At 38.6% G+C, this 19,638-nt stretch overlaps 1 protein-coding gene across 1 annotated transcript; it reads left to right on the top strand.

The window, feature by feature from the left end:
- Positions 1 to 15,220: 15,220 nt before the first annotated feature.
- Positions 15,221 to 19,638, top strand: LOC121368344. Its single transcript, XM_041493036.1, has one exon. It carries the CDS (start codon positions 15,984 to 15,986, stop codon positions 17,655 to 17,657), a length of 1,674 nt encoding a protein of 557 aa, XP_041348970.1. The 5' UTR covers positions 15,221 to 15,983; the 3' UTR covers positions 17,658 to 19,638.

The raw sequence follows: 19,638 nt of genomic DNA, 5'->3' as shown, positions 1-19,638 counted from the left end.
GGCACACACCTCAGCTATCTGGGCTGTCTGTCCAGGACATTGGGTTAGTTAGTGGTTAGTGAGAGAGAAGAGGGTGTAGTGGCCTTATACCTACCCACTGAGCCCTTAAGAACTCGCTCTGGGTTGGAGCCGGTACCAGGCTGTGAACCCTGTACCTACCAACCTGTAGTCCGATGGCTTAACCACTGTGCCACCAAGGCCATTGTATTAAATATGTCCCTTCTTCAGTGTGTGTTAATGTTGATAATCCATTATTTCATTCAGTTACCTTAGTTTGTCAACCAGTTCCCGATATGGGTTTTGTACTGGAGTGTTGTTAAACATTCATGTGCATCCATTCATTCTTCAGTTATTTTCTGTTAAATAGTAGCTCACATATACTTCAAAATAAAGCGAGACAATCTCATATACAGTTCAGGGCTTGAAATGGCGGCCTGCAAAAAGCAGTTAATTTTTTAGACCTAGCAGGTAAAATTAAAATTCACCTTCTAAACAATTACAAAAAAAATCACAGGTAATTTTTCAAGAAACATATTTCTATTTTGCTGAGGCTGAGCTTGTGATTCTGTTAATGCTTTAAATACATCATAGTGATCCTAATTCTCCACACACAGTTATTAAAAAAATAAATAATAATAACAACAGGCCATATTTTACTTTCTATTTCGAACCCTACAAGATTGGAGACTAAATCATCATAGCTGTCAAAAAAGATATATATACAATGTATTTGGTGCAGGTCAAATGTTGACTGATATTTGTCTTTATTCATAGCTGCTTGTGTATAACAATACTAGTTTAGATAAGATCGTGTTTCCACAAGGCATATTTGTATTCTTATTGCAGATTAGAAAATTCAGTTTATTTAGAAAGTAGTTCTCGGTACACATTTTAATAATAAAAACCCCAACCCAAAATCCAATATGTATTGATTTTAAAGTGTTGGAGATATGTATCTCTTCGTGCCATATTTACTGCAAAGACCGTGTGTAACTGACAATGACTAGATAATGACAAAACACCTGCTTACATCGACTGCAGGTTCAAGCATGCCTGCCTTGGGTAGACGATCCAAGTTCCATTAGAGACAGCCGGACTAATGGGTTTTTTCAGGAGGCCTAGTCTGTAAATTAAAGATTATCTCACTGGTTGAGAAAAATGCTCTTTACATAAAGTTAAAGTTTATTTTGTTTAAAGACACCACTAGAGCACATTGATTTATTAGTCCCCTACCGGTCCAACCGTAGAGGACTATAGATTTCATCTCCGTCCTTCTGTCTGTCTGTCCATCCGTCCGTCTGTCCCACATATAGTTTTCCGGATGTTTTTTTTTTTAGAAAGCATTGAGATGTTGACCTAAAAAAACCTGTATAGCTTTATCATGTACTGTTACAGATCAAGTTTGACTTTCATGGCGTTTTACTCCTTTTTGATGGAGTTATGGCCCTTGAACTTAGAAGATATGAACTATTTTTTCCAGACGTTTTTTTAAGAAGGCCTTGAGATATTAATTTGAAATTTTGTGTATATATTTGTCATGTACTGTTACAGATCAAATTTGACTTTCATAGCGATTTACCTATTTTTGACGGAGTTATGGCCCATGAACTTAGGAAATGTGCAAATTTGTTTTGTGGAATAATTTTTCACAAAGCCTTGAGATATTGAGCTGAAATGTTTTGCTTAGCTTTATCATGTACTGTTACAGATCAAGTTTGACTTTTATTTCAATTTACCTATTTTCCATGGAGTTATGACCATTCAACTTAGAAAATATAAAAATTAGTTTTTCAATACCTGAAGATATTGATTTGAAATTTTGTATATACCTTTATCATGTACTGTTACTGATCAAGTTTAACTTTTATGGTGATTTACCCACTTTTACAGAATTATGTCCCTTGAATTTAGGAGATACAAAACACATTTGAGTTTGGTAGAGGACATGTATTGTTTTAGCAGTACTCTCATAATGTTTGGGTGTCAAACATATGGTAATTTTGACACAGTCTACATCTTTCCATTAGTACCAAGGTTTTTTTTATGTGCACAATCCTACAGACAGGATACCATAGCCTTCGATATATACCAGTCATGATTTTATTGCCATTGCAAGCAAAAGAATGGTTCAAGAAATGTTTTTGTCCCAATAACGTTGATCTACTTGTACTGGAATAGTGACGGATTAATTTTTCCCTCAGCTGAGACATACCCTGTAATACATAGAGAATAATACATGAGTGGCCGTTAGATAACAGTTATCTCACGAGTTGTTTTAAAATGTATCTAACGAGCAAAAGCAAGTTTGATACGTTTTTAAACAATGAGTTGTGAGATAAATAGTATTTAATGGACACGAATGCATTATTATATTTCCTACATATCCTCAAATACCAGGTTTTAAGCAAATTATAACATCTTTTTTGACTAAAAGTTATTTACAGCCATTGCACTTGTAGCTGACTTACGTGTAACAGACACATGAATGTCAGGTTAACTATACGTCACAGTCTAATCGATTTCGATTGTGTAGTTTTTCATTGGCTGTATTGCATTGGTGACCTGGTCATCACCTAGGAGCAGCCAGTCGTATGTCTTGAAATTGTTAACACACGTACACACACGTACGTGTGTTAACAACCATATGTAACGAAAAATAACACATGGTGTTCTCACCAACAGATGTGTAAGAAAGGCTTTTGACTAGTGTAAAGTTGGATTAAATAAATATCAATTTACATAAATGGGGGGAAAAAAAGCCACTTAAATAATAAAATGTTCTTCTCTGGCTTTGGCCAGTCTGTGTAGTGTGTATATTTATTTTTAAATGTATATTCACTTATTATTGCAATACATGTCTGAAATCTTTGCCTTTTGTTAATTTTTGCTTTAACTCCTAGTCATGTATGTAAGATACGCAGAGTGGCAAGACTATGCCTTGTCCCGACCTCCACTACAGGTAATCTTTGTCAGTATTTTCAGTTTGGCTTGACATAAAAAGAAAAGTGTTGTGAAATTAACAAAAAAATTCTGTGTTTATGTGAATTTATAAAACACTGGTGAAGATATAAATAAAACATTAATATTTACCCATAATGAAGAAATGACATCTGCTCCATGGAGAATACAATGACAATCAGTATTATTGGTTTATCTTACTGAAATGTATATTTGATTATTATTTTGTTAATGTATCGTTTGTAGTTTATAGTATATAATATTTGAAGATCACTTTAACATTTTTGTTATTTCCAAAAACACATCTTCCTTTTCTTGTTATATCAAGCCAAGGGGCAGAGTGGTACTAAAAAAAGGGCAGGGCACTCTACTCTTATTTGTATTGCAAGCTACAACACTGTGATATTGTCAGGTGATTCTGTAAGTCTCCCACTGTGTTCACTTGAATGGTAAGATTGTTTTTCTTTCATATATTGGAAAGTACACATTGAAATCATTAACATAATATAATACAAAATGTGTTACTGCAGGTTTCTACACACACAAAAAAAAGAAGGAAAAAGGAGTTTGCTAGTGTAAACAAATAGTATATATTAAATACCATTAGGTATTTTTTAAAGGCGAATAAATACAATATGCCACTATATATACTGTACATGCTGCTTGTCTTAATCTATCCATTTTATTGGAAACTTGACTGATTACCATTTGGGGGCAGGTCGCAGCCCCGTGGTAAAGCACTTGCTTGATGCATGGTTGGTTTGGGATCGATCCCCATTCGTGGGCCCATTGGGCTATTTCTCGTTCCAGCCAGTGCACCACAACTGGTATGTCAAAGGCTGTGGTTTGTGCTATCCTGTCTGTGGGATGGTGCATATAAAAGATTCCTTGCTACTAATGGAAAAATGTAGGGGGGGTTTCCTCTATGACTCAAAATGCTCATATATTTAACATCCAATAGCCGATGATTAACAAATCAATGTGCTCTAGTGGTGTCATTAAACAATTTTTTTTAAATTATTATTACCATTTGGAACATATGTGGTGAAAAGACAGAAAGTAACAATATTTTTTAAAGTAGACTGGTGAGGATGGATATTCAGATATTTTTAAAATTTATGATAAATTAATTTCTGAAACCTTGTATTGCAAGCTGGTTTGTCATTTAATATTTCTCGGACTATATGATGTAAGTTGAGATTCTGTTTGATGTAAGTTGAGGTTCCCAGCTGTGCCTTCAATTTTATAGGATACAAACAAACAAAATCAATGATAACTGAAATGAGATATTGCAGGTTTGCAGTTAACTATGGTTGCCTAGTTACTATCACCAAGAAAATGACATGGAGAGCAAGGTCTGATCAGATTGAACTAATTAATGTCCATCAAAGTATGGGTTTCCTTTTAGTGTAGGTTTTACAGTGTTGTGTCCCCACTGTCTTTACAGCTATCCTTTTAAATAGAAGGAAGTCACAACACTCCCTCAATGTTGTTTAATTAGCAGCTATTTCATGTGGCATGCAATGAGAGAGAGAGAGAACTTTGCTGTGCTTGCCAATCAGTGTAATTTGTATACATTTTTTTTTTTTTACAGACATGACTATAATATATACGCGACCTTTGTGATGCTAATCATCAACTTGGAATAACCTAAAATGTCTACTTTGAGTTAGGGTGGGAATCGATTCCATCTGAAATCAAAACTTATTGCCAAATTCATCTTGGGGCTCTTTTGTAATAGGTTTCATAGTAGTCCATACTTTTTTTTCTATCCAGGTGACCTTTTGTTCAAGTCATTCCGAATTCGTAAACCATTTGCCAGATTTCAACCAGCGTTTTGATTGGTCGAAAGAAATACTTCAGAGTAACTACGAAATGACCCCCTCCCCCTCTTCCAATGTGGAATACCGTATCTAGTAGGATTAAAGGTTAATTCTACGACCAATCCCTGTTATGTGGGCCCTCTACCACTATTAATCAGTAATACTGGTAGGGCTGAATGGGCCATTCCCCTTCTCGTAACTTTTTCATATCCGTTTTATATTTTAAAAAAAGATAAAAACTGGTTTAGCAAGGCCGAAAGGGCCATGACCCTTCATCTTGTATGATAACTTATCCATACCCGGTTTTAAAAATATTGAAAAACTAGTTTGAAATGTTACAACATGCACCTGAAACTAACTTTTGGTTGAGCCATGTTTCTGGGGTGGGGTTGGGGGTTGGTGGGGCTTTAAACATTTCAACAGTTTATCAAACATAACGATTTTACTGGTTCTGGGTGTTCCTGAAGTTGCCTACGCCATATAACCGTAAATAAAATGTGTTGAGTGCGTCGTTAAATAAACCATTTCGTTCCTTCTTTCCTGAAGTTGCATCAGAGGTGAAGTTTAAAGGTCATGTTTTGTTATCTTTTCGTCAGCATTCATCATTATGGGGGCGGGACGTAGTCCAGTGGTAAAGTGTTCGCTTGATGCACAGTCGGTCTGGGATCGATCCCTGTCGGTGGGCCCATTGGGCTATTTCTCACGCTAGCCAGTGCACTACGACTGGTATATCAAATGCCGTGGTATGTGTTATCCTGTCTATGGGATTGTGCATATAAAACATCCCTTGCTGTTAATCGAAAAGAGTAGCCCATGAAGTGGCGACAGCTAGTTTCCTCTCTCAATATCTGTGTGGTCCTTAACCATATGTCCGACGCTATATAACCGTAAATAAAATGTTTCGAGTGCTTCGTTAAATAAAACATTTCCTTACTTCATCATTATGATTCGTCGCTCATAAAACGTAATCATGCCTAAAAGCGTGCGAATAACTTAATCAGATGTGGTTACACTTCATTGTATTTACAATTTACTCGACGGTATCAGAAAATGCCACGTCGTCAACATCATAAACGACTTCATCATTAGTCGAGTGCCACATTTGATACTAATATTGAATTACTGGAATGTAGCCATTAATGAGAAAAATAAATTAGGTCATATTTAGCTAACATTTGTTTTAGTCTTTGTAAAATAGTTATCTGAAGAACGTACAAGGTGACAGGTGTACACATGTTACTTAATTCGTACGAGTTAGTAGGTTATAACCCAGCTTTCAATGGCTATCATGTCCTGTAGCTTTGTTCAACCACTGACGAGCCTGGCATTTCTTTTCTTTTTCTTCTTGCTGTTTTTTTTTTCTTCTTTTTTCCCCGTTTCGTAATGTAATACGGTAAAATGGAAAATACTCCTGGAATAAGATTGAATCAAGAAGTGTCGTGACCATTCCAGTGTCCACCAGATGATAATACTCCCTGGATACGCACTGAATCCGGAAATGAATCTGGTGTTAACCTATTGATTTGGTTACAAAGAACGTCTAACAGATGAGACGTAATTACGGCATTTGAGACGGTTTGAACGAGATGAGCAAGTGAGAAAGACAGCAATATAATGAGAGAAAAAAACAACAAAAAACCCCGGTAAAATGCGGTATTTTTCTTGTGTGAGGTTGTTTGTTTTTTGAAGTTGCAGACTTTTTTCTTCTCTTTTTCAGCTTGTTTTGTTACACATTGATTAGTTAATCATCGGCTATTTGATGTCAAACTTTTAGTAATTTTGACAGCTATCGGAGGAAACCTGCTACATTTTCCCTAATGCAGCAAGATCTCTGTTATATTCCCTTTCCCACAGGCAGGAAAATACATACCACGGCCTTTGACCAGTTGTGGAGCACTGGTTGGAATGAGAAAACACCCAAACATTTGAATGGATCAACCGAGGTGGTTCGATCCCTGCGACGCAAGCACCTCAATCGAGCATACAAGACCCTATAGAATGCAATAGCAAACCACATACCATAAATCCCTGTGTTTTGCCCTCGGGGACCCCTCCACCCCCAAAAAACAACAAAAAACAAACCCAAAAAACCCACCCAACAATAACACACTAGCTCGAGCCATCTCTAGCCCTCGCCTCCCCTACAACATCAATAAGGGTAGGGCCAGAGGTGTCCCTAGCTACAAAACCACCTGCGATCTATCTGATGGTGTGGCCTATGTGCGCGTTTCTGTTTTTCGGAGATAAATTATAAAACATGCAGGCAACAAGGAATGTTTGTTTCAAACAAAATCAAAATCAAGTAAATAATGGTACGTCAAGATTTATGTTTTTTTAAAAACACCAGTATTTGAATGATATTTTAGTTCAATCCTAGTCACTGAGATATGTATCTTCTGAAGAGCGGATTTTTCACTTATAACTATACAGGTTCTTAACATTCAAATACACGTTCGCTTCTCTGTCCCCATGGTACAAGGAAGTGACATACAAAATATGATTGTGCGCGTCTACAGTAATATTAAGATCCTAGTGGAATTAACATGAGTCACAATGATTGTTGAGTATTTGGAACAACAGAAACGAGATTTTGGTGCACGTTTGCCACGTCTATAAGTGTAGCAAGCTCTTGTGAATTTAACGTGCCAAATTTTATGTGCTATATTATAGCTCGAAGAGAAGTCATTTCAGATATAATAGTACTTCAAAAGTTAATATAAGATGATACATACAGTGTAACTCAGTTACTGAAGATTACACAAATGCGACTGTTGTGGACATGAGACGCCGTTTGTGACTTTCCAAGTTAGCTTATTTATTTATAAATACTAAAATGATTTTATACAGTTTATAAATAAATACCGTAAAAAGTAATATTTAAAAAATCAACATACTTGTAAACAAAGTAGCACGCACACGCTCGCTCACGCACATTTACATAGCTATATTTTTAAAACTTCATTTAGGAAGATTTATAATATACTTAAAACATTTAAAGTTTTTACAATAGGAAATGGAAATGTTTTATTTAACGACGCATTTTATTTACGGTTATATGGCGTCGGTTTTAAAATAGTTGCCTGTAAAATCTTACGGCAGACTTAACCTATATAACCTCTAATCGTGAATGCATTCTAGGCTAACCCTGATTTAACGTGAATTTTAAATGTTTCAGAATCCATATCTCGCTATTTTTACATTCATTTGTGATAAATAACTGCATATCAATTTATAACATAATAGTACATAATTAATATCAAATTAGGATGTGTTGCCACTTGCCGTAAACAGTGGTTTCCGTAATAATTCTTGAGAAAAAAAAAAAGTACATTAAAAATGTTCCACAATAGCAATCAGTTTGTCGGTATAAAAAGGCAAATCAATTTCAAACTCTTATCACATGTTATTTCTCGCTCCAGCCAGTGCACCACGACTGGTACATAAAATGCCGTGGTATGTGCTATCCTGTCTATGGGGTGGTGCATATAAAAGATCCCTTACTGCTAATCGAAAAGAGTAGCTCATGAAGTGGCGACAGCGGATTTCTCCTCTCAATATCTGTGTGGTCCTTAACCATATGTCCGACATCATATAACCGTAAATAAAATGTGTTGAGTGCGTCGTTAAATAAAACATTTCCTTCTTTCCTATCACATGTTAACCTGTCGGTCACCCTTATTGGCATTTGCAATAAAACAAATTTTAATTAATGCATGACATTTGTATTAGTAAATAAAATTAGTTGGGTGTAATTTTCGTTTGTGGGCATGCATTTAAGGTATAATCTTTACATTTCACAAGAAAAGTAAATACATATTTTTTGTCATTATAAAACTTTGATACTGCCTCTTTAATGTCGTGAGTATAGGATTTAATATTCACAGTATTCGGTCCATGCGTTTATCATAAATACACGATGCACGTATATGCTATGCTGTTGGCAAGTTGGGGCTTATTGATTAGAATAAACTAATACATCAGAAGGTGACAAACGACGCTTCGTTGACTGTGTATAGGCCTAGTATACAATACATACTTATTGCATGATATGATTTATGTACATATTGTTGGCAAGTTGAGGGGTTATAAACAACGATCGCTAAATCAGAATGTGACAAATGGCGTCCCATACTAGTAGTCAAATTATGTATATATACAGTGTACTTGACGCTAGTGATGTTTGTTGTCTGGTATCCAGGATTTAATGCATGGTGATGACCCCTAAGCAAGAAGTACGCCCTTTTCATGGTTACCATAAAGGACATTCCCTGCATGCGCTGGTATATTTAATCAGTAATGAATGAATGAATGAATGAATGAATGAATGTTTAACGACACCCCAGCACGAAACATACATCGGCTATTGGGTGTCAAACTATGGTAATGCAAATAAATAAAGTGATGATCAACATCAATATAAATTCAAGACTTAAACAAAAACAGTGTAAAGAACTGTGCAAAAACACAAATATCACAGAATTTTACGGATACTGAATTTTACTCAAAACTTCAATTTTGTGCTGTATTGGCCATTCTCAAAGAGAATGTTACACCCCTGCACCACGGTGAGGTTACAGCACACGCAGGGGTATTTAATCAGTAAGCTGAGGTCTAAAAAGAAAAATGTGTTTCTGGAAATATGTCGAACAAAATTAGGTAGAGTAGGTCGGCTGGGTTTTGGGGTTTTTTGGGGTTTTTTTTTAAAAACTACATTCACCCCTACTCGTCCAGATAAAATGTCAGGGCTGTACCCTCCGGTGGTGGGGGCAGTTGCTCTTTCCCTCACCGAGAATCTCACTTTTTTTCTCACTTTTTTTCTTCTTTTTTTTTACTCCAGAAAATAGCATACACATCTCTGGGTTTAATTTGTATAGCGTTTCCATTGTTTATAAAACGTAGTGCCCCCCCCCCCCCCCCGGGGTTTTGATCATGGAACGGCCCTAAACGTACGTTCATATTAAAAATAATTAATTAAAATAATAATAATAAAATAAAATATAAATCGGAAAGAAAAAGAAGAGGTTATGATACATTTTTTAAAAAGGTGGTGTTTTTTGTTGTTTTGTTTTGTTTATATTCACAGAAACCCTGTTACAGTAAGACCTGTCCCCCAACCAGGGTGAATATAAAGGACAGGCGGTCAACATGACCTTGATATATTACATATAACAGGTTTTCAATAAATTCTAGAGTAACTTGAGGAATAGCTCTAGAAGCAATACAACCCCCCCCCCCCAAAAAAAAAAAAACAAAAAAAAAAAAAACCAAACACCCCAGTATAATAGAGGAAATAATACAATTCAGTATACAGATATTAATTTTACAATGAAATTAAATTATCGCTGGTTGTGTAAATGCATAGAGTACAAATTCTTCAGGAGTAAAAAATTATAAAAAAGAAAGCTCAATAGAAAGTTGTTGGTTTTTCGTTTTAAATGAAAAATTAATGGGAGGTAAGAAAACCCCCAGCGGTCCTGTGAATTTTTTTTATAATTTTTGGTCACGAATAGGACAAAACGAGACATGCACGCACACACACATACACACAATATTGACATTCAAGATCCAGCTCAACCAGTTTAACTTAAGTGTGATATATTGATACAGCACTGATTAAAATGTCTGTACTGAGTTAAACAGACAATGGTACAGAGCCCATTTTGTTTCAAATTTGTGTTTTTTTAAGCTTTTACTATAATAATTTTTTTTTCTCAATTATGTATCTATCTTGCAGTTAAAATTTTTCATTTTAGGAATATTGTTTTTCTTTTTAAAAAGGTTATTGTAAGTCCTTATTTCTACGGACGGATTTCCTGAATTTTGTTTTTAGGCCCAATTCAAAACATTAATATGTCATTATAAGCCTATGCATATGTGCATATGTGTGTATGTGTTTGTGTATGCATGTATTAACTCGGTCGGTTGATTGCTCGCCTGAGGTACTTGCGTCCTAGGATGGAAGCATCTCGATGGATCCATTCAACTTATTGGGGGTTTTCTCGTTCCATCCAGTGCACCACAACTGGTCAAATCCCGTGGTATGTGCTTTCCTGTCTGTGGAAAGGTACTTGTACAAGATTCCTTGCTGCTGATTGAAAAATGTAGCGGGTTTCCTCTGATGACTGCGTCTTAGAATTAGGCCCAAAAAACCCACACTGAAGCTGGGTCTGGCGAGTATGGCAAAGACACCATGACTGGTGTATTTTGACGTCTGGATCTGTATCTGCAACGTGTTATCGATATAGGCCTATATTAATGCATTCATATCTTTAGATAAATTTACTTCTATTAACATCAACAATAAGTATGAGAAATCCACATTGATTAATATACCGCTATACCTTTCCTGTTGGTTATTAAGAAAAAAATAATGAGTAAAGTTCGAACATTGTGAAGCTGCCAGTTTGGAAGTGTGAAAATATAGTGCATGTTCTGTCGTCTGCTTCCAGATCTGTAATTCGCGCCAGCACAGACGCAGTGGGGTTTTTTTTTGTTGACCTTACCAAGTGTTTGACATCCAATAGCCGATGATTAATTAATCAATGTGCTCCAAGGGGCGGAACGTAGCCCAGTAGTAAAGCGCTCGCTTGATGCGCGGTCGGTGTAGGAACGATCCCCGTCGGTGGCCCCATTGGGCTATTTCTCGATCCAGCCAGTGTTCCACAACTGGTGTAACAGAGGCCGTGGTATGTACTGTCCTGTCTGTGGGATGATGCATATAAAATATCCCTTGCTGCTATTCGGAAAGAGTAGCCGATCAAGTGGCGACAGCGGGTTTCCTCTCTCTATATCTGTGTGGTCCTTAACCATGTCTGACGCCATATAACCGTAAATAAAATGTGTTGAGTGCGTCGTTAAGTAAAACATTTCCTTCCTTCCAATGTGCTCTAGTGGTGTCGTTAAACAAAACAAACTTTAACAGTATTTATATATGTGGGAATGCATATATAAATACTGTTAAAGTTTGTTTTGTTTAACGAATGCATATGAATGTGTTTATGTGTGTATGTGTATGTGTATCTGTGTATGCATAGACCTATACGTATATCACTTACCAAATGATGTCATTGGTCAGTAGTGTTTGTTTGTGGGTTGGGTTCTTTTCTTTTTTTTCTTTTTTTTCCATTCACTGACCTGACGGTACTTATCATTAACATTGGTCAGTTACATGTTTTACAATGGATTTGTGGTTTGTTTATTAATAGCAAAAATATAAAATGATGGAAGTTAGATAATAAATAGAAACGTTGTTGCTGTGGTTAAATATGATAGGCCTGTATCTCAACAAATGAACTCTTCAATTCCATCATCGTGTAATACGATTACATAGGCCTGCTTCACTCGGCAAAAAACCCATAAGACTATCCACTATCTAGTCATAATTTCTTGCCAGTGTAGGCTTAAATGATCACGATGATTGCAAAATAGATGATATTGGTAATATAAATGTACGCTTAAAATGAACTATGACGTCAACCACTTGCAGAGGCGTCGATAATTTAAAACGTGCTATGACGTCGACAGAGATTCTTTACACGTGAGTATGGTTTACACTGTTGATTAATATCCAGTAGGGTTAACACTGCGTTAAATCTAGTTGGTTTATCCTGTGGTTAATTATGATGCATTAAAGTAGCACTATTAACATCCAGTAAGGTTTAAAATATTCCACAATTGACCAATATGTTCACTGGCGGAATTGGGGGGGGGTACTTTTCAGATATTTTGCTTTATATTTGCTTTATAATAGTGTAAAAGTGTGTAAATATAAAAAAACCCCCCCCCCCCCCCCCCCACACACACACACACTTTTTGGCACCTTCCAACGCCACTGTATGCTTTACAAATAGCACATTAATATTTTTCCAAAACAGTTTTTCATTTCTTTTTACCTCAAGCCAAATTGGAATCACTTACAAAAAATACTTACATTTTTGTCTGGACGAGTGCCTGTGTCTTAAGTTCACGTTTATATTACCTGTCAAAGTAGGTTCACATAGTCCTAGAAAGAAAACGCGCTACATTTTGTTTCCATTAGTAGCAAAGGGATCTTTTATATGCACCATCCCACAGACAGGATAGCACATACCATGGCCTTTGATATACCAGTCGCGGTGCACTGGCTGGAACGAGAAATAGCCCAATGGGCCCACCGACGGGGATCGATCCCAGACCGACCGCGCATCAAGCGAGAGCTATACCATTGAACTACATCTCGCCCGTCTTATGGAAGAAGTCACCGGAAGTGCGATTTGGTATAGGATCCATTGGGTTATTTCTCGTTACAGTCGGCGCTCAACAGCTTGTAGTTGTATTATATACTGGTTAGCTACTCAGGAAGAGGGGTATGGAGGCCACGACCCCTACAATGATACATCTCCCACCCCCCCCCCCCCCACAACAGCCTTTTATATTTTCCTATCGCCCCATAACACGATTGACAGTGTGCCCCCCCCCCCCCCCCCCCCCCCCCCCCCCCAATGTGGGTGGCCCCCAGTATAAACTCCTGGCTACAAGAATGAATGAATGAATGAATGTTTAACGACACCCCAGCACAAAAAATACATAGGCTATTGGATGTCAAACTATGGTAAATCCAAAACATGAAGCGATGAACTACATCAATATAAAAATTCAAAAGTTAAATAAAAAACAGTGTAAAGAACTGTGCGAAAATTACAAATATCACAGATAGTTAATATTAAAATTTAGAATAAAAGTCAGTATCACGTAAAAATTGTCATAAAAGTTCTGGATGGAATCGAAATGATTCCAGCACATTTCGTTGACCAAATATATCTTTTCTAGTTTCTTTCAGAAAGAAAGAAATGTTTTATTTAACGACGCACTCAACACATTTTATTTACGGTTATATGGCGTCAGACATATGGTTAAGGACCACACAGATTTTGAGAGGAAACCCGCTGTCGCCACTACATGGGCTACTCTTCCGATTTGCAGCAAGGGATCTTTTATTTGCGCTTCCCACAGGCAGGATAGCACAAACCATGGCCTTTGTTGAACCAGTTATGGATCACTGGTCGGTGCAAGTGGTTTACACCTACCCATTGAGCCTTGCGGAACACTCACTCGGGGTTTGGAGTCGGTATCTGGATTAAAAATCCCATGCCTCGACTAGGATCCGAACCCAGTACCTACCAGCCTGTAGACCGATGGCCTACCACGACGCCACCGAGGCCGGTAGTTTCTGTCAGATGCTTACACTCCACCAAAATGTGGCGTACCGCCAGAGTTCACTGACAGTGCACACACCGAGGTGGAGGATCTTTCTTCAAGATAAATGAATGGGTCAAGTGTGTATGACCGATGCGAGCACGACACAAGACTAGTTCATCCTTCCTGCACTGCATATAGGAGGACTGCCACTCTCCCAAGACTGGCTTGATAGCATGAAGCTTGTTCGCAACCGCACCGTCCCAATCCTGGCTACAAGAATGCTTGTATACAATATGCCCTGGTCTGTGTTATCCTGTCTGTGGGGAAAGTTAATATAAAACACGCCCTTTGTTCAAAGAGTGCACAGAACCGGTAGGGTCATTCATTATACAAGTAATAAATAATGAACAGTGATTCTAAAAGGGCCGAGTATTACTTAGGGAAGCCGAGGAGGGCATGTTTTCACGAAGATGTTTTAACTGTAAATTCTTTCTGGGTAGGATTAAATCAAATGTTTGTAATGTTTCGAACTAAGGTCCGGTAAAAGTGGTGGTGGGGTGGGGGGAAAGCTGACATGGATCCTTCAGTCTCGGCTCCTACCAGTCTGCAAACAAATTCTTGCTGCTAATGATAATAAATATAATGTAGTTACAGCGTGTACATTCTCTAATTGTGCAGCAAATTTCACAGTCGAGCTAACAATGAGACTACTACGCTTACCACATGAATGTTGGTTAAGCCGTGTGCCGATGTTTAGTAAAGTGTCCCTTTCCTTTCAAAATAACCGAGAAAACAACAACAAACAAACGCAAATTTATAATGATAAAATAAATAAATAAATAAATAAATAAATAAATAAATAATAATAATAAAAAATAATAATAATAATAATAAAACCCACCAACCTACGGAACCTTACGGTAACTGATAAGGATAAACAAACGTGCCGCGCAAGAATGTTCATAATTGCACGAACCTGATTTACAGTTGAAGCGAATACGTGTGAGAAAGAGCCGTTATATTAAACGGATAGATCCACGCAAATTTATAACCAAGAAACACTTGAACGAAGTTGCCAAAACCATAATCGCATAACAAAGAGCCAACCCGAGTTGCTCAGCGGCCATACCTTTCGCTGAGAGCTTCCAGTTGTGTTGACAATACCACTAGCAGATTACATCAGTTAATTATGCTATTCCTGCATGTTATGTTGGCAGTACCATTGAAATATTACATCAGTGAATTATGTTAGACCTTTTTTTCTAAGGATCGATATTCTGGGTGTCAATTTTCGTTTTCCTAAATTGTGTGTTATTATCACAAATGACTACAAACGAACAGTCTACTGCCACACGAGCGAGACTGTTTGTTGGGTTACGGCTATACACTTTGAAAGACTGGTAATGAACGCAGTCATCTGTATGTACGGACACTGCTGGGCAATAACGAGTGGGTAGAGGATCGGATCAATAACGTTCGTCACTATCAACATGGGTAATCAAAAGTCGTGCTGAAACCTCTTCGTTTATCTCTCTTTCGAGCGTTGTCTTCCGGGTGACTCTACCAGCTTATCGTGTTGGAGGTACATTGGTGCAGTGTGTCCTGTTGAACTGTCATAAATGCATTTCTTTTTAATTTATTCTTCAGATGAATGAGCATATTGACAACTCGACGAGAGTATTCGTGTGTTTAGAGTCAACTTTCTTGAATACCTAAAACGAACAGAACGTCTTCCTGGAACGAGATCATCTATGTTTACTGTCGCACCAGGAACACATTTTCAATTCCTGCTTAAAGAGAGAGATATATATACACACATGGGTAGTCGCGCAGTTGGCCTTTATTCCGATAGTCGTCGATTCGCTGAGTGTGTGATTGTTGTATTTGAGAGTCGCATGGAGTGTAGAATATAAACAAATCCCAATATATCTAGTGGATATAACAGTTTTAACAACTAGTGAACGTAACTGGTTTGAAGATTTCTTAAATTGTACTGGATAAATAAACCTAAAAGACAAAATCACAATGGCTGAAAACACAGTGTTGACATTCTTGGAAGCTGTCAAGATAGGCCAGAACAGAAAGGAACTGAAGAAGAGTCTGCAAGATTCATCGAAAGCCAATCTGATGGGCTGGAAAGATGAGCACTCAATGGACGTGTTACACCATGCAATACTTCTCAACAGCCCTGAAGCTGTTCAGCTTCTCCTGTCAGAAGGTTATTTTCAGGCTCCGTACCAACCCTCTGTGAACTTGTATGCACACCTAACTTGTCATCTGGGCTACAGGACAATTCTAAACTTGCTTTTAGAATACAGAGCAGACGACTTTCGGGTATTAGGTACTGTTGTCCTTCCTGGGCAGTATTGGTTGGCATCAAAGGATCAGGTCGGCGACATTGTGGTGAATAGCAGTGTAGCAAAATGTCCACTGGATATAGCAGCGGACGAAGGACATATTAAATGCGTTAAAACAATTTTAAACATGTTCGTGTTAAAAGCTAATCCTGATGCTCCATCTAAAGGGGACGTAACCCTTGCTTGTTTGGCCGATTCGCCGAACGCTCTGACGTTGGTCCTGAAGGAGAAACAACGATCAGACGATATCAAGCACGCAATGGAGTTCTGCCTCAGACAACCTCGACCACAGTGTCTTGATATTCTCCTAAAGCTCGATGTGGATACGTCATCGTTGTTCAAGCACATGAACTTCTATCACGTCCTCTACACGTACAGCTCCAAGTTCGACGAGCACAGCTACTCTTTGTTACCCCAGATGACAACAGTATTAATTGACAACGGCTACTCCGTAAACGCCAAGTCACCACCGAGAACCTATCCCATCTACAGTCTCCTGAGTCATGCGTTCTGTATCTGTAACTATGAAAACACGAAATATTACATAGAATGTCTTCAGATGCTTCTAAAAAATGGCGCCGATCCGTGCTTCGACGAAGTGGCATTTGAGAGGTCGCAGCTAAAGCATGGCAAAAAGGCCGCAGTTGGGCGACACTCGTTTTCCTCTGGACTCCATTGTCTTTTAGAAACTGTTGAGGACTATGCGATCTATCTTGATTCCCGTGCGTTGGCGGTGAAGTTCGTCTTGGAATGTGCAGACACCTTGGTACGTTTCAACGCCTCTGTGAGACAGGTCGGTCGCATAGGAGGAAACACTAGTTCACTGTTGGGCAACGTCTTGCATCAGTATGCGAAATCTAGTGCGACTATCGGGGTAGACTTGGAGATCATACGATGCATTCTGCGTCACGGCGCTAACCCAGACGATAAAGTCGGAGGCAAATATGCAATAAACGTGTTTATTGACAAACTCTATGAGAAGTTGAAAGCGGATGAACCAGCGGACGCGGAGGATAAGTACAAGCAGGACGCCAAACACATGCTGACGGTCTGTGAATATATGAGAAACTCCGCCATTAGAGAAGCGACGCGCATCAACAGACTGGAACATTCTAGGGAAATATCTCGATTTGTCAAACCTTATGTTGAGTTCTTCAAAGAAGAGCTCAATAAGAAGTCAAGTAACGTAAAGTCCCTTCGGCGTCTGTCTTCGTGGATTGTCTGGAAGCGGTGCGGTATGAAAGCGAACAACGTGTATTTGTTGAAGGTCACGGCCAGGGTCAAAACCGACATCATTCCGCTGTGTGATGGGACCGCCACCCCGTTTGTCTTAGGTGTGTGACCACTTGTTCATTATACGTGTATTCTTCAAAACTGACACCATTCCGGTGTGTGATGGGACCGCCACTCCCGTTTGTCTTAGGAGAGTGACCACTTCTTCAATGTACGTGTATTCTTCAAAACTGACACCATTCCGGTGTGTGATGGGACCGCCACCCCGTTTGTCTTAGGAGTGTAACCACTTCTTCAATGTACGTGTATTCTTCAAAACTGACACCATTCCGGTGTGTGATGGGACCGCCACTCCCGTTTGTCTTAGGAGAGTGACCACTTTTTCAATGTACGTGTATTCTTCAAAACTGACACCATTCCGCTGTGTGATGGGACCGCCACTCCCGTTTGTCTTAGGAGGGTGACCACTTCTTCAATGTACGTGTATTCTTCAAAACCGACACCATTCCGGTGTGTGATGGGACCGCCACCCCGTTTGTCTTAGGAGTGTGACCACTTCTTCAATGTACGTGTATTCTTCAAAACTGACACCATTCCGGTGTGTGATGGGACCGTCACCCCGTTTGTCTTAGGAGTGTGACCACTTCTTCAATGTACGTGTATTCTTCAAAACTGACATCATTCCGGTGTGTGATGGGACCGCCGCCCCGTTTGTCTTAGGAGTGTGACCACTTCTTCAGTGTACGTGTATTCTTCAAAACTGACACCATTCCGGTGTGTGATGGGACCGCCACTCCCGTTTGTCTTAGGAGAGTGACCACTTTTTCAATGTACGTGTATTCTTCAAAACTGACACCATTCCGCTGTGTGATGGGACCGCCACTCCCGTTTGTCTTAGGAGAGTGACCACTTCTTCAATGTACGTGTATTCTTCAATGTGTCTTGTTTGCTAGCTTCAAAACCGCGCCGACGTCTGGACGACATTGTCTTTTACAAATAGCTCAAATCTAACCAGCTGTTTGCAGTCTCCAGTTTTAGCAAAATGAAGTTTTGGAATGTGCGAACAGTTGTGTTTCTTGGTTTAAACAGTACAACAGCACAACTCAAAGAAATATACAATTATGTATTATTTTTTCAGAAAGATTTAATTGAAGATTGGCATCAAGAGTGAAGTTTTATGTAAAAGTGTGTGCTTGTATTTACATTACAGAGTTTAAATGGCATACGAAATATACTGTCCAATGTATTGTCCGTTTACAGCCGTTTACAGCTTTGACACTGAAGTCCGTTTGATCATCAATGACGACCCGTTTCACACAAACAGCTACTGATGGCACGACAATGCTGTTAAGTGTACTGTTGTTACAAATGAAATACTGGTATATAGTTCGGAAACATTCCAAAACCAACTGTCTGAATGATTAACTGTTTGGTCAGCTAGATGGACTCTTCTTTGTCCTTACTTCACATGCCATCAGTTTCTAATTGTGTGTGTACTTGGCAGATTGGCGTCCCTGTATTGGACTGTAACAGTCATCTACAGAAAGCATGTGGTGTGCCTCAGTGGAGACTTTTTACCAGTCAGACATGTTAGTGCGTGCAGTTGTCGTTATTTATTAACCCAAAGAAGAAGCATATTTTCATAATAGAGCACACGTCCGAGATGCGATGGTCCGTGGGATCTATCTCCATTAGTGGACCCGGTCACGTGCTTATACAACCTTTAGAGTCTAGATTCAAATATGTCATAATGCCATGGTAACGCCATATACATTGCATGTGCGTGATGTTATTAAAGATTTAAAACTAATGTGTTATAAGTACAGGCCCCGTGGCTCAGTTTCTTGCCCACGACTGATATATCGAAGGCCGCAAGCGCTACCTTGTTGTTTTTTGCTATCCCGCATGAGTAAGCTACGTGGTGGATTTTGGTTGTTGTCTCACTCTTTAGAGCAAAACAAGTTCAAGTTTTTTTGCATAACGACTCCACTAGAGCATATTGATTGATTATCATCAGCCACTGGATGTCAAACTTTTCGTTTAACGACACCACTAGATTAATTAATTAATAATCGGCTATTGGATTTCAA

The sequence above is a fragment of the Gigantopelta aegis genome, chromosome 3 (assembly GCF_016097555.1).
Source record: "Gigantopelta aegis isolate Gae_Host chromosome 3, Gae_host_genome, whole genome shotgun sequence".
Taxonomy (NCBI): Eukaryota; Metazoa; Mollusca; class Gastropoda; order Neomphalida; family Peltospiridae; genus Gigantopelta; species Gigantopelta aegis.
This window is presented reverse-complemented; position numbering and strand designations above follow the sequence as displayed.

Excerpts from the sequence above, each read along its gene's own strand:
- LOC121368344 (XM_041493036.1), top strand. The coding sequence starts at position 15,984 with ATGGCTGAAAACACAGTGTTGACATTCTTGGAAGCTGTCAAGATAGGC.